The 16,727-nt window shown below is 37.4% G+C and overlaps 1 protein-coding gene and 1 non-coding gene across 3 annotated transcripts in view; one reads left to right on the top strand and one right to left on the bottom strand.

Annotated features, from left to right (window-relative positions):
* LOC140145704 (dedicator of cytokinesis protein 7-like) overlaps positions 1-16,727 on the bottom strand; it is a 79,247-nt gene that overhangs the window by 55,181 nt on the left and 7,339 nt on the right. For both annotated transcript variants that reach the window (XM_072167386.1, XM_072167387.1), the window contains exons 2-9: positions 11,187-11,304; positions 10,439-10,614; positions 8,487-8,670; positions 6,528-6,761; positions 5,638-5,723; positions 4,777-4,843; positions 3,097-3,321; positions 1,026-1,170 (exon numbers count right to left, since the gene is read on the bottom strand). In XM_072167386.1, coding sequence (XP_072023487.1) covers positions 1,026-1,170; positions 3,097-3,321; positions 4,777-4,843; positions 5,638-5,723; positions 6,528-6,761; positions 8,487-8,670; positions 10,439-10,614; positions 11,187-11,304 — 1,235 coding nt within the window. The remainder of the gene's footprint in view (positions 1-1,025; positions 1,171-3,096; positions 3,322-4,776; positions 4,844-5,637; positions 5,724-6,527; positions 6,762-8,486; positions 8,671-10,438; positions 10,615-11,186; positions 11,305-16,727) is intronic.
* Positions 44-117, top strand: Trnat-cgu (transfer RNA threonine (anticodon CGU)). The gene has a single exon. It is a non-coding gene; the product is annotated as a tRNA-Thr (tRNA).

The following is a 16,727-nucleotide window of genomic DNA, read 5'->3' as shown; positions in this document are numbered from 1 at the left end:
GTGACCACTTATAGGTTGAATTCCCAGTCGACCCAATCATGAAGCTCCCGTGGCCAAGTGGTTAAGGCGCTGGTCTCGTAAACCAGAGGTCCTGGGTTCAATTCCCGGGCGGGATCACTTTTCCTATTTCTTCCTTTAATCATTGCTCGACGGCACACCCCCACACCCCTACATGTGTTCACCTCCAAACGTGGACAAAGTATAGTAAAGGACTGTGCAAACGCAGCTGTGTGAATCCGCATTCAATTGACATACCGAGGACGTTTTTCATCATTTTATGTGTGTATGTTAATTTTACACAGCAACCGCAGGTGGTACATTCACAAATGCATTATACCTGCAATTGAGGTCGTTTGCAGACCTCTGAAACCGAGGATGGTCCCCCTATGCAGCGTGGTCCACGGTTTAAATGTGGAATGTCATGTGCGTGTCCTCATTTGTCGGTAAACACATACGAACCCCTACCAGTCTGCGCCAGCAGTCGCCCGCAGACCTTGTTTATTGCTATCAAAACAAGCATGTCTGATATAATGTTTAATCGACATAACGAGGACAATACATCAATGACCCCTTTTTCTAGGCCAATTTTGGTATATTTGGTATATTTGGATGGGTCATTTTTTTTAAAATGTTTATAAATTTTTTTCTTAATTACCAACAATTTGGGAAAGTTTTAATTTGGTATACTTTTTGTATATCGATGGGTCCAAATTTCTTGAAAAATTGGTATATTGATGAGTCCACTTTCAAGTTCTCAGTGGCACACCTCTACCACAGCCAAACTTGAGTGCCCTGCCCGGGGGTCCAATACTCTAACATCATTTGAAATATATTATAGGAACTTTTGTAAATCACATAATTCCTTGAATCAGACATCAGATGTTGTCGTTTCACATCACGCCGATGCACACATTGTTTAGCCAACATCGTTGCTGCGCATTGCAAGTCGGTGTGACGCCAAATGACGACATCTGGGGTCTAACCGCAAGGAATTATGGGATTTACGGAAAGTACAGTCTGCTCACCTAAATCACCATCGCTGTTCCTGTCCAGGCTACTAGCACCATTAATGATATGCATCAGATGTACAGCAGTCCAAGCAAAAGGCATCCTATAGGTACCTAGTCTATCGCAACAGTACTTAGCATTAGCCTTAACCTTCTCCACATGCTGTAATCAAAGATAGAGATAATTCAAAGAAATTTAAGACTCAGGTATGGAACTTGAACTTTTTTGTCACTCACCAATCAGACAAGTGGATCATAAAATTTACCGCTCCAAACAAAATGTTACCCTTCCAATAGATGCAGCGCTATGTCCAAGTCCTGATTGTGTTTCTAACTTTCCTGGAGCAGCACACATGATGACCACAAGGCCAGAACATAATAACCCATCAGCCAAGTGAATATGTGAAAGTGAATATGACTGTATTGGTAGACCAACTTTAAAATTTCAAAAGTCGGCCTATGTCAATGGTATAGAATGACATGCATCCAATTCATAGGCGTAGATCCCGGGGGGATGGGAGATAAATCCCCCCCCCCCCAATATTTTGCCAGGGGATGATCCATACAATCATCTACACCCCAAATGTTGACACCTGTATGTGGGTTTCTGACCTCATATTTGGCCATTTTAGCCCAAAAAATCCAAATTTTGGCATGCTTCACACAAATTTATACAACTCTTGCACCATATTTCATCAGTTTAGCATCAAAATGGCAAAATTATTCTGTCAACAAAAGGTGCTGGATTCACTATACTTAAAAGAATTTTTTTTCCAACCCCATCCCCCATGTCAAAATGAAATCTATGCCATTGATCTAATTTCTGTGTTTCTGCAAACATTATTTGTGTCTCGCATTATGTAACACCTTGCCAGGATGAAGAAATAAAGGCTATCTTCTAAATTTAATATGTGTTGTATTTATTTAGTCGCTGAAACTTGAAATTTGAAACCTAATGGGAAAAAAAAACACGAGTTGCATTTCATCAAATTGAATTTTGATCTGTAATTGGATTGAATTGAATTTAGTGACACAAAAGGGCTATTCCAGTTGAAATCCATACACCCCCTATGGAAGACATGACCTTAATCCCCAGTGTGTATTTCAAATGGGGTTACCTGAAGGGATGACTCCATTTGAAATCTACACCCCCTGCATGGGAGATTAAGGTCACATCTTCCATAGGGGTATATGAATTTTACCTGAAATAGCCTGATGGTGCAGAGAATTAATATTTCAATCTGTGGGATCGGCATAAGGCCAAAAAAAATTGTGCCGACCCAAAATTGGCCAAAATCAGGGTCGGCCCTTTTTTTTCAGTTTTTAGTTTATAATTTTAATGGTTTTTTTATTACTTTTTCTGTGTCTAAATTTCATTTCAAAGCTAAATTTAGCCAACAACATTTTTCTTAAGAAGAAAACCATTACTGCAAACTCATTATAACATTTATAACTATCCATTCCTGCATCAATGTTTCCAATAAACTTGGTGTCTTACACCTGTAAGTATGTAGTCGTTCTAATTGAATCAATTTCTATGGTGTATTGGGCTATTCCAGAAATTAACGGCACCTACCCTAAAGAAGACATGGGATTCCCGATAAGTTCGCGCTTTCCCATGTCTTCTTTAGGGTAAAAAGTCATCCTCAGCAATTGCGAGCATCAACATGCTTAGGGGGTATACACCCCCAAACCCACACACACGCATTTGAACATGAGAGTCCGTGATCATTATTTTTAGAATCCAATTAAATATTCATAGCTGATTGATCATTGATTATCGGTTATCGACTATCGATTAACACCATCTCAAACGCTATGCATTACAGCGTGCTAAGGTAAGACTGTGATGAAATCCGTAGGCATGATACTCTATGCACTACTGCTGGCTATATGATCTGACCTCATTGTTTACGAGGTCAGATCTTAAAAAAGATTAAGATTTTCCCATGTCTTCTTTAGGGGGTGGGCCAAAAATATCTGGATGCGCCCATTGAAGGTCTGAAGTGTAGTATGTATCTTTCCACATGAACAATGTTCATTGCCTACAGGCCTATACAGTAGTGAGTTATTAAAAAACAGTGCATACCTTAGAACTATCACCCTCCTTCATGTACGGTTCAGCACACTCAGTAATATCTCCTTGTTGTAAGACTTTCTCTAGTTTGATGACAATGTAGACATCACTGGATGGGTAAGTGATGGAGAATAGCGCCGATCTGGCTAACGATGAGACATCTGGATAACCTAGATGAGGCTTCAACATGCTCTTGATGTTCTCAGTGTTCAAGTCAAAGTAGAAATTCTCTGAGATCTATGATGAAAGCGAGAGAAAAAAAAATTAGTAGATCTGAAAATTGTGCAAATTAATGTATGATGGAACAACTTACTATACTTAGTCTGTATGCCCATCTCGAGGCCAGGGTTTACTTTAACGCACAAAATATGCATATTTGCATGTTCACACACTTTGTAGACCCCTTCAAATCCAATGTGTACAAAACTTTGAAAACGTACGCATTCAAATCTTACCACAAGATTTGAATATAGAAACACCCAATTGAAAGGGTCCAAAAAAATTGAAAATATCCCTATAGCAAAATGCTTAAAGAAAACCCTGCTCGAGGCAGTAAATCAAAATCGATTTTTGTGATTTTTGATGTTAACTTGCTTGATCGACAATCATCAATGAACATCACAACACAAACTCGCGCCAAAGTTCTCACGATCAGCGACCTCATTGGTCCCGCCATGTCGTCACAACAAACTGGCAAGCAACACACTCAAACGACCTGACCCGGAACAACAAACAGAACAGTGGAACCATCCATTGCTCCGCAAGGGGTAAAGGAGCTTTACTTTCGCTGTGCTACGCCAAACTTTTTCTTCTTTTTTTGCAGGAATCTGTTATACTAGGTTGGATTCCTTGCATCATTGCTGATGGGTCTTTAAAAAACAGGAAGCCCCGCTTGGTCAATTCTCCACAGAAGAACTGACTTACACCTGTTACTTTGATGACAGACAGAACAGAATTTACATGAATACATGATAACCTTGACTAATTTCCTTTGGAACTTATAGACCAAAAGTGGGGCTTCATCTTTAAGTGAAAAAATTTCTATCTATTTCTTAGATCTTTAACGCCTGCTACTTCCACCATGATTAGACGACATTCTGTAAAGTATGCAACCTTGTGGGTCTAGTACCGCACTAAAATGATCATCGACCTGAGGGTTGAGGTGCTGCAAAAGGATGTCTCCGGCAAACCTTATAATGTTAGAAAAATAATTATCAAGCACGAATCACATGGTTTTATTTAAAACAAATTTATATTGACCATAAAAACGAATAAAAACACCAGGCTCTCAACACGCGATATTCAAAATTCCCACGTCTAGTACAATGACGTCATGGCTATTTGTGCTCAATTGTTGTCAGCTTTTATTATTGTATTACTGGGACGTCATTGCACTGGACAATTTTGGCGCCCGGGAATTTTGAATAGCATGTTGAGAGACAGCTGTATTAATTTGTTTTTATGGTCAATATGAGCTTGTTTCAATTAAAACCATGCGATTCGTGCTTGATAATAAACTTTCTAACATAAAAGGCATAATGTTGTGATTTCCAGAGTGTTCCTTTAGGAATTCTTTGTACTATTATTCTGTGTCTTTTGCCAAGTTCATGCTTGAAATACGTACCAACAGCCAGCAACACACAAAGGGCTAACACTAACAGAAAAAAACAATGAGGAACTTGTGATATTTACCTTTTTCTTTTCTCGTACATCATAAAGTGCCATTGATGCAAATATTGGTTCTACCTCTAGCTCCAACCTATAAAATGATATATGCACACAACGTAGAGTCAGCTAATTTCCAACAAAGATTCAGACTTATCATATTATGTAACTTTATAAGTACCCGCCCCTTATAAGCGCCCCCTGTTGACTATTCTATAACTTTATAGACACTCCCATTTTAAAGCCATTTTGTAACATTTCCATAAGAAATACAATTGTATTTTTGTTCACAAAATGTTACGTTTTCACTTTCAGATATGTCCTCTTTTAGTTTTGGCCCAAACAGATGAGGTAACACCAGCGCATGTCGCCAATGTGAGCCACTCCGTCGAACGTGAGTCGGTCGGTTCTTTTGATGTGTGTGACCATCCTGCACACCATGTATGTACTGTGTTATGAACAATACATACGCGTTCGACTAATATTTCCATTGTAATAATTAAACATCGTTTAATATACGTTTTATTCAAAATCTCCGATTTTGTCACAACTACAGCACAGGTTGTCTCGATGTATAATGAGACAATAGCCTGTGATGTCATCTGGACTGTGCATCCAAATCTGCTTCATAACTGTAAATATCTTTATTCTGCTGCCGTGAGAACTACTTGCCTATTGGTCAAAACAAAGTTTTCATCATCAATTGGACCAACAATCAGCAACATTGTTAAAATAATTTCACCACACAAAACAAACGGGGTGAATTATTTGCAAAGCTCCATTCTGATTGGTGATTAAAATGAAGATATCAAGTAATTGACCAATCAGAGGTAATATTAGATCGGCAGGTAGTGCTCAGGTGGTTAAACAAAAACACATGGAACTTACTTGAGTGTTAGACATTTGATCATCAACCTGTACCCAAAGTGGTCTTGTGGTATGTTGGCTACGGAGCGCCTCTCAATAGCATCAACCTGGTCAAATCAAAAATATATTAGGGTTACAAAAATATTCCACATACTATCAAAGTTAGCAAGTTTTCCTCTCAAGTATAATGAAAGTCGGAATTAAAGACCCTAGTCTGCGTTTCACATCACCTGCCGATTAAACTCAGAATCTGTTTGTTTTAGGGACGGGAACATTAAACGCATGTACCGTTAAACGCATGCATGATCCATTAAATGTTTTGTAATTGCGGTAGACGTGTACATGCAAGTCATATTCAACCTTCGATTTTCAATGCTAAACAACAGTTGAAAGTATAACGAAATCTGAAGACGACCTTAATAATTTACACATAACTTTACTAGACATGTAGCAACATAGTATCGTAGGTAAACTATTTTGCCCTCTATTATATGAGCGACATCCAAACATGGCAGAGACAGTTTCAATTCCAACCTGCCTCTTTCAATCCCAATTCTACTCTCAGCTTGTCGCCAGAACTCAAATTATTATCTTTTAGTCTTTTTACCACAGACTATTACAAACTATTTATTAAAAGTCCAAGTACAAGTGCATTGTATGCTGTGAATTCTCGCATATTCATGAGGGCCAATCGTTTGATTGTGCCGTGTCTAAAAATCATGCCAGTGCTGTGTGCCATCACATATACACAATAGAGCTTTGCATGTTTTTACGTTTACGTGAAAGATCGTAAAAATATACGGTAAGTGCGTAGCAGTTTTGCCTGTCGCATTTCACGTAACAATCGGCCCTCATTATTGGGTGATTTTGGAGTTTGTCTATTATCTCTTTTATCCATGCTTTACACTTACATCATCCAGTGGTGGATAGAGACTGAATATATGATGGTTCCTGGTGTTCCTCCTGGTCTCAGCATTGATATCATCCTGTTTCTCAATGGGGATGTGTTCCAGTAGGTTTGGCAGCAATTCATCCATTTCACTATTCTTGAGGTCAAAGATGCTTGAAGCCAAGCTGCTACGAGGCGTGCCGTCCGACATCCTGATGGAGGAGCGCTTAAAGCTGTCAGCATCTCCCAGAGTGAACTGTAAAGGTTGAGGTACAATCAGGGAAAAAATAATATGGGAACTGTCAGAGGCTTGCAGGAGTAGGTAAAGCTATACAAACTATATCAAAATTATTGGAACCGACCACTTGCAAAGGATAACAGCATCTCCAAGAGTGAACTGTAAAGGTAGAGGTACAATCAGGGAAAAAATAATACGGGAACTGTCAGCGGCTTGCAGCAGTAGGTAAAGCTATACAAACTATGTCAAAATGATTGACACCGACCACTTGTCATTTTTGCAAATGATAACCAGCTACATGTATGTTCAGTCTGAGTTCTAATACTATAAGAACCTTCTTAGTCAATGGGAGTGGTCTAGTTCGTAGACACATAATTAATCTGATTGGACAATCGCATGATTTCGGGTGCCGTCTATCAGGCCGTAGAAGACACCACTTCATCGTGAGTGTTGAAAATGTGTAACATGCTTGTAGAGGTACGCATATGCATCACATTGTATGTGTATACTAGTGCGGAATACGCACACACGCTAGCAGTACGTGCAACAGAATACATGAAGTAGTAAACAAGTTTCATTCATTTTATAATAAGGGGAGTTTTTATGACGGTAACTTAGTTTTTGCTTTTAAAAAATAGTTTACAGTTATTAAAATAATATTTAACTAAGAATGAGAATAAATGCGCCTGTATCCATTACGATAAAAAAATATTGGACCTGCCTGTCATCTATCATAGGTAGAGGATAGTAAAAACAATAAAAATTCCGATCGTTTATTCTCTAATTATATGGCTCCCAGGTGAGCTCTTAGTAGAAAGATAGATAACGAAGACATAAGGCATGCTCATTTTTTAAAGCAAAATATTTACAAATTTGCATCATTTTGGCAAATTTAGCTTTACTTTAAATAGAAATTGCTTCAAATTTCAGACCATTATTATATCTGACTATTCCAGTTGAAATCCACACTACCCCTGTGGAAGATTTTGGAAATATCTTCCACAGGGGAGTATATTTTCAAATGTAGTTGGTCAGAGGTAATCAATTTGAAACCCATACTCCCCCTGTATTATGGCTCGACCTATATCTTCCACAACTGGAGTGCATATTTGAAATGGAAATTTCCCAATTGTCTATTCTATTCAAAATTGATACTCCCTCTGTGGCAGACTTTAGCTAAATCTTCCACTGAGGTAGTGTGGATTTTAAATGTAATAGCCCATTTTGGAGACTCTTCCTTGTCAACTTTGGTATACTTTTGGGATCAATTTTCAGAATCTCAGCCTCAAATCCTCAACCCCCCAAACACACCCTTGTTTGTAAATACCTGCAACCGAGGACTGATCATTCTGCATGATTTAATAGAGGCCGTCAGCCTTTGCCGCGGGATCCGCCATCTTGTGGGTACTGTCGTTCTGCATGTCATGCGTTAGACATTACGCCCCTGTTTATGCGGAAGTCGCGTCATGTGTCAACGCGGTGACCTTAGCAACAAGGCACTCCATACCCACAAGATGGCGGCGTTGGCATCACAATGACTAAAACTATACTAACCGAGGATGGACCTCACTCACACACACACACCCACTTACTATCCAACTGCGGCCTGTTGTGAACCCCCTAAACGTAGCCCCGTTTTAAATGCATTTTAAGTTATTTGCAATGTCCTGGTTAAATCCATGTAAATGAGGATGTCCACCGTCCACGTTCGGAGGTGTGCATACCCCCATTCCATGTACTTACTTCATCTTCATCATCAAGTTCATCGACCTCATACATCTGGGGCTGTCCCGATATCTCATTTTGTTTCTCTTTAAGCTGAGTAGCCTCATGTCGAGTTACGCTTGGTAGGTATTTCCTTTCCACTATGCTCCAATCACATGTGTACGCATGTAAACAATCACGAACCTGGATGTTATTCTCAGCTCTGTGTGACAAAATAATTGAGAATTGGTAATGAGAAAAAATGAATTTATAAACAAAGTTCATACAGGTTGGTGACCTGCGACACCAGCATCCAATGATCTTCAATGCCGACTGATGTTGGGTTTGGTGGTATCGGGAAACTTGGCCATCTGACTGGAAGTAGCAACGGGTGTTGACCTCACCGGTCAGATGAATGGGTGAGCGAGTCGTAGGTTAGTGAAAGTTGGTGGCCCCCTTGTCTCTGTCACGGCTGTTTGATGTGATCATTTATTAATTTGTTGAACAAAACATTATTATAATGTTCAATTCTAGACCTGAATAATTCCAAGCTATCACACTAATAAATTGTATATGCGCATATATTTTGCAGCAAATTTTAACATAGATATATGTGTTTCTATATCAAATTATTCATCTTTTTCTGCTTTTTTATGGTAAATTTAATCCTATAAACTGTACATTTTTGTGCAAATTGAGGGCGCTATTTACATATATTTTTAATTTAAATCAGCCGATTAATATGAATTATACCTAATATTTCACGATAAAAAGTTTTTTGAAAATTCCCTTGTCATTTGTTAGTCTGTTTGCGGATGTTCTAATACCATTTTACAAGTGTCTTCCTCTTGTAAAGATGCAAACAAAGTTAAGGTTTTAGATAAATAGCGCCATCATTGTTCAACTTTTCTTTAAAATGACTCAGTTTTATATGCCATCAAACAACTGTGCTGTGTTTGCATCGCTCTGCTCTGTTTTTCATTTGTTGTGGATGGCTTGACTCCTCTGTGAAACCAATTCTCCTCTATGTCCAAGATTTGGACAAAAATATAAAGTGTTTATACAGGTCTAGGGCATTTGTAATAAATTGCCTGTCATAGGTTCTGCTTATTTTTCAAAGGTTGTGGTCTGGACTACAAATGTTTTATGGCTTCTGCCTTGCCTAGTTTGTATAGGTGACAAAGGAGCCATATGGTGCTTGAAATCTCAACTAATAACACTGGCCAACAAAAATTCTGCTACTGGGGTAAAAGTATGTGTTCTAGACTGAATCAAGCATGCTGGTTTCGAATCTGAAGTCAGAATTTGTCCATCACATAAGGATTTTAAGATAGATGTAAGGCCTATCAGCAAATTTGCTTAAAATGAGTCTAAAAAAGCACTTCTTGCATTCTCACCTTGATTTCTTTCCATCTAATGAGGGTGATGTAAGTGATGTGCATGGTGTATCAAGGACGGTTTAACCCCAACATGATGACGGATATATGTTACAATGTCTTACCATAGCATTCTCAGTAAAAACTAACTTGAAAGTATGACATGCTAGGTTAAATTCTGACTTCATATTTGAAATCAACGATTTAGCCAAGAATACATGGATTTTCCTCAGTAACAGATAATAAGTTTTCATTTGTTGTCCAGTGTAATGAGAACCACAAAAAAAATTAAATGATTGCATTGGAACAAGGGAAGGATCTTGGTCTGTTGGAGTCAACTCTCAAAAAATACAGTAAGCCTGGCCTATTTATGTAGTTGTTTTAAAGGAAAGTTGACTTCTATAGACTCAGGTACAATATTTAAAATGACCTCTTTTTTTACTTAATGATTTACTGATGTGTGATGCTATAAAACAGTCCAGATGTGTGAAATTAATAACAGCTACACATTACATTTTTATATTTTGAAAAAAAAATCAAAAATCGATTTATTAAAAAAATATGTTAGACCGGGGAACTTATAGGTTGTGGATCCTATGTATAAAAAACACTTACTCTGGCTCTGGTAACGATGGTTTAACAGTCCTAAACTGGCGTGGTATGGACACAACATTAATATCATCATGCGGAAATTCTAATAGTTGATTCAATGGATCTCTGTTCAGCTGCCCTATGTTTTGGTTGATGTATTCTTCAAAGTCTAATGGCTCTATTACATCTGACAATGGAATCTGAAAAGATGAAAAGATAAAAGATTTGAGAATTAAAGAAAGGCTGAGGGTGGTGGGTGCACAGACTACTTACTACAGACCATTCACAACCAGTTAAAATCCTATGTTTTGTATGCTGTTAATTCTCGCATATTCATGAGGGCCCGTTGTTCCATTGTGTTGTGTCTGGCAATCATGCCAGTGCTTTGTATTTACGTGAAAGACCGAAAAACTATGCAGTATGAACAATCGGCCCTTATCATCGGGTGGTGCTGAGACATTGACTGGTTACAAATGGTCTGTAGTAGTCTGCAGTATTCAGATGAAATCCATACATAGCCATTTCAAATTTACACTCTTTATGAGGAAGATTAAGGTCATGTCTTCCATAGGGGGTATGGATTTCATCTGGACTAATCCATTACCATAATAGCAAGCCAGGGCCCAGTGATCCACAACTGATGCTGCTTCCTCTTGATAACTCCCTCTTCCCATATCCGCTGGAATAATGATTTGAAACTTGTCTATGTAGGTCATGTCTTCCATAGGGGGTATGGAATTCAACTGGGACTAACCCATTACCACCAACTTACCGAGCCAGGACCCAGTGATCCACTGCTGATGCTGCTTCCTCTTGACAACTCCCTCCCCCCATGTCCGCTGGAATAATGATTTGAAACTTGTCTACGAATGTCTGCCGCATGTTGAGCCCTGAATACACACAAATACAAAACAAAATGTAGACATTTAGTAAATGTGGCAAAAGAAGATTTGATTCAGCACAACTGTACAAGTATTATTTTCTGTTGATTTAGGATATAAACCCATCCCAAAAAGAAAGTATCCAGTTTAATTTTGGTTCATAAGTCAAAGAAGGGGTGTTAAATCAAGACCTATCAAAAGTATGTTTCAGATAAATTTATTCCGCACAGTTTGATACCTCATTTGTCCATATCGATGCAGAATTGGTGACACAATGACCTTTTGAATGCAATCACCTCAATTTTAACAGTTGCAGTAATTCCTATTGATTTGGTCCTACTACTCAATATTCAAGGGCGCATCAGATCTAGAGGTCTCACTGAGACCATGTGCCGCAGATGTCTGGCAGTCATTGATGTACGTAGCAGGAGGACATACCAGATTGACTGTGAAGAGTGAAGGGTAAAGCATTGAGGAAGGAGTAAAAGAGTACAGGTATTCAATAAAACACATGAAGCGAAGTCAAACAGTCTTAGTCCATCTCTGTTGTGTACCTTTATCTAAAGCAGGAAAACCACATCAATAGGAATTACTTACTGCAACTTTAAAATCCTGGGTACCTGTGCATTTAATAGGTCATTGTGTGTCATCAATTCTGCATCGATTTGGACAAATGAGGTATCAAACTGTGCGGATTAAATTTATCTGCAACATAAATTTGGTAGAGGCTTGATTTATTTAAGACCCCATCTTTGACCAAAATCAAACTGGATACTTTCTTTTTGGGATGGGTTTAGATTGTCTTTAAACTTTTACATACAATTTCAAATATCATCCCCTTTATGCATCTATGTGAGAAAATGAGAACATTCTCAGCATAAATGTGAATAATTAGCACAATTAGCAAGCCAATATATACATTTGCACATTCTGGAACGATATCCCGAAACAACACTGTGTGCCGTATAGCTGATATCGCTAAGGTCACAGACTCTCGTCCGTGACGTAGTGTCATTTTCTGTTCTCGCTAGTAAGCTAGTTTGAAATTCCTGTGGATATGAACTGCTAATTATCCCAGTTTACCATGCGAAACTCAGTGAGCTGATCCTGGTTGCGATGGTCATATGTAGACTGAATAAGGTTTTGCGCCTGTACATACAATGTAGCTGCATTCCTGAATGATGCTACATGGTTTATTATAAGTGTGACTTGGACCACTGTGGTCATTCCTGTCATGTGTGCTGAGGCTTGTGGGTTTATGTCTCTGCACAGTGCACAGGTTGGGGCTTCTTTTTTATTATTATTATTTTTATTTTTATTTTTTATTTGTTTTTTGCTTTTTTAAAATTGTGTCACATGTGTTGGAAAAATACTACAACCATGCTGCATTGAACAAACAGCCAATGTAGCCAAGCTGACAACTTTGGCTACAGAATCCATTTTGTGAATTGAAGCAGAAGTCTAATAGTTTGTATCAATTGATATAAATAAAATTACAATTTCTATATCAGGGATGTAGCTACATAAGTACAGCGGGCATTGGCAGGCAGCAGCGCCCAGTACTCAGGACTCAAAAATTGCAAAATCACATATAATTCGGCTAAATTTACTTTTCAATAAAAGTGTCAATTTCACAAAAAAATTCCCTAAAATACCACTTGGCACTAAAAATTCTCTAGCAACAACCCTGTTCTATATAGACAAACATTTATCATGTTTATTCTATAAAAGAACCTCTATAAGACCTGACCATACTGATAAGTTGCTGATTTTCAAATGGAAATTGAAGAAAACCAACATTTGATCATAGCATGCAGCCCAAAATTTAATAAGGGTGCCTTTTTGAAATTAGGTAATTATAGGTGTGGGAATTGTATTTTTTTAATTAAAAGGGTTTCAGTATATAGTATTCAGTATTTCACAAATGAAATAGTTTTATTTGAGCAAAACTTGTATGGCTTTGGATTGGTTGAGTTCCATGATACACAGTTTTGATGTTAATGGTTCTTTTAAATAAAAAATACTATGAAGCAGATGTATATTTGTATGATATATGTTAAAACCTGTTTGTATGAGGATGATTATATTGTAAAAAGGTACAGTATGACGATTTTCAGTATAAAGGGTGCCTGGATAAAAAGGGTGGAGTAAAAATAAAGGATGGGGGGGTCTGACCGTCTGACCATATTACACATGTAATGTACAATGTGTAATTTAGCGACTCAACAATAGCAGATCGCCACAGCAGCCAATCAGAGACAACCGTGTTTAACACAGAAAATATGTGATGTATGCAGTTATGTACGCTCTTGTCACAGGATGACAACAATTTACATAATCACCCCCTCCTCGGAAATTCAAGGCTTTTTGCAGGGTTTGTTATTCCTTGAACTGTTATACCCCTTGATAAAGTCAAAAGAAACCAGTGGAATACTGGACATTATGCACAATTCTATGAACAAGGCATAAATCAAAACATTTTTTTTTACATATGAAAATTTCAAATAAAACATTTGTTAAAATCATGGGGAAAAAAACCTGTTGAATTTTGCACCCTGGAAGATGAATTTTTGGCAATTTAGATAAAAATGACATCAAAGAAGTAAATTGTATCCAGCGGATGCATTAGGAATGAAGTAAAACAGTCAATTTTAAGAAAGAAATTAAATTGATCAAAAATGGTAAAAATCACTGATTCAAATCAGTGATTTAAAAAAAAATCACCTGATTTTTAAAACTGTGATTTAAATCATGATTTAAATCAATTAATTGTTTAAATTGTGGCATCCCTGCCTTTTTGTACATGGTAACCACAAAATAATATAAAATAATAATTTGAAAGGAAAACCATTAATTACACGTATGGCTGCTGTTCATTAAATAAGATAAGCTTCCAATTATGCTTTGCAATTATATTACATTGAACCACGAACCAAGGTAAATCAAATGCTGAAATTTGGCACACACCCTACACTGTTCCCGCAGTCATGACAAAACTTAATCTATCAAATTATGGTGAGCCACAAATAGATTTTATAGCCGCAGAAAACAGGCACATTAAAAATTCTCCTTGAATATGACTTTGAAAAAAAAATTACATCAACAAGATAGGCTATACGATTGTTCAAAACTCAAGAACAAGACATGCTACATATTCACCAGTGCTTCAGGGACAATTTTTCCGTCAGATTCGGCAAACTACGATTAATAGAGGAAGGCGTGAAAGTTCTGCTACGTCGCCTGAACATGTTGACAGCCGATGGTGGGCCTCACTCATCACCACAGAAGCTGTGTTGTCATAAGCTAGATAATATCACTCGTATTATTTCCAATTCACATGTGGACAAAATATAGTCCAAATATTCCTGTCAAAAATCTGATTTTTAGGGGCTAAAAGCAACAGGAAGCGTCACTTTTATGCAAATTTCCCCCTAACCGCCTGTCAACTGACTGAGAAAAAACAGAGACTTTTCGTAAAAAGTTTCAGGAAAGTTTCCTGAAAATCACAAGGCCGGCTTGAAAATCAAAAGGCCGGCTTGAATTCCTTGACATACACATAGGATAAGGGGCTTTTTTCTGTAGATGATTCATATAAAGTATCAAGTCATCATTTTATCCAGAGGGTTTTATTTTTGATAAATATGTGACTCCAGCCACAACCGTGAAATTAAACACAAACAAAATATGTTCCAATAATGCATTGCAGATATGCGGCAGGATTGAGCTACCGTGAAATTAGCAAATCGCTAAATATTACTTTTGCTTCAAATTGTTAAAAATATCTTCCAACAAAAATTTTGATTTATACAGTCATTCTATTCCCAAGATGTAGGGGTCATAGTATATTGTGCAATTCACAAAATTTGTGGCATTTTTTATTTCACTGATTCATAAGAATTAAGCCGAAATTAAATGCAGCACTGTTTTTTATTTTAAAAAATGCAGTGCAAATGAAGAATTGTTGAATAAACAATAATAAAAACTCACAAACTATTCAAAGGGGGTAAAATTTAAAAGACCCTGAAAATTTGTGAAAAATGAAACTCAAAAAATTCCCGATCATACATAATCCAGGCTGAATGGATGTTGAATCATCATGAATGTTATTGCCCTTAAAGTTTGAAGCACCAAATAAAAATCCCTTTAAAAGGGAGGTGCAATGTCAAAATTACTCTTGTGGTCAGGTGCGGTGCCAGAATATTAGGGGGGGGGGGGGTAAAGCATAAAAGGGGGATTGAGTGGGCTGGCCCCTGGCAGGGGTCCAGGGGCTTGGTGGGGGTGAAGCCCTCGGAAGCTGTCGCTTTTTAAATGAATAATAGGTATAGAACCCATAAAATCATCACAATGTAACAATTTAATCCCTGAATTTGAACCAATTCCGTTTCTTTCCTCTTTTTTCTCTTTCTAATTTTTTTGTTCTTCTTCTTTAGGGGGGAAATTGTCACCTGTGGCTCTGCCCCTGTCTATGTTGAGAGAGTTGAGCGTCTCAAACAAAGACCTTGATTTGTATACAATTTGAAAGCAGCTAATTTTAATGACATATGTTGTGAGCTGCAAAATACTGATTTTAGTGAAGTGTAGGCCTATTGTGCAATATAGATGTTAATTCAGCATGGAATTCATTTTCTGAGGTATTCAACAAGGAATTGAACGATTACATACGTACCAAATAAGATCAAATACTCAGTGTGGATTGATGCAGAAGTTCGGTATAGAATGTTAGTTCACTCTAGCCTTTAATGATATTGTGTAAATTTTGGTATATCTTATCACTGGTAGTACTGGGTTATACAACCATGATGTGTCAGATTCCTTAGGGCTCAAGCTTATTTGATGCAGGGTGATCTCCTGAGCATTTTGACACCTTTTTCACTGACATCGGCCAAAAAATGAGAAGGTGCCGCCAAAAACTTATTAGGACAGGGGGTCGGGGGTCTGAAAATTGTCATTTTGCATTAAAAATGTTATTCTATGCCTTATTCTATTGTTATCTACACCTTGTGGCAGAGCAGAACAACACTTATTTGAACGTAGACACAGAAGTGGGGTTCTGATTAGGCCTAAGGTTAGGCCTAAAAAAATGTTTGCGTAACATAAAAAAATTAGGGCATGTAGGTAGGGATTTTTTTTTGTACTTTTAAAGCTGTAAATTGCATTTGATAAAAGCCTATAAACTTTTGACTCTTTTTTTTTTTGAATTTTTTTTTGTTTAAAATATATTTTTGTTTTTTGCAAAAAAAAAAGGTTACGCAAATTAATCAAATTTTTTGTTAGGCCTTTTTCCATGCCAAAACAAATGGGTTGGTTGGTCACCCTCTCAGATTGTATTTGAAATCACTGCAATAAATGTATGAGCCAAATTAACACATTTCAAATGGTATATAATGTAGGTCTCATTTCATCTCCTTGTCATTTCCGAGTTTATGGCTAAT

The sequence above is a fragment of the Amphiura filiformis genome, unplaced genomic scaffold (assembly GCF_039555335.1).
Source record: "Amphiura filiformis unplaced genomic scaffold, Afil_fr2py scaffold_594, whole genome shotgun sequence".
NCBI lineage: Eukaryota > Metazoa > Echinodermata > Ophiuroidea > Amphilepidida > Amphiuridae > Amphiura > Amphiura filiformis.
This window is presented reverse-complemented; position numbering and strand designations above follow the sequence as displayed.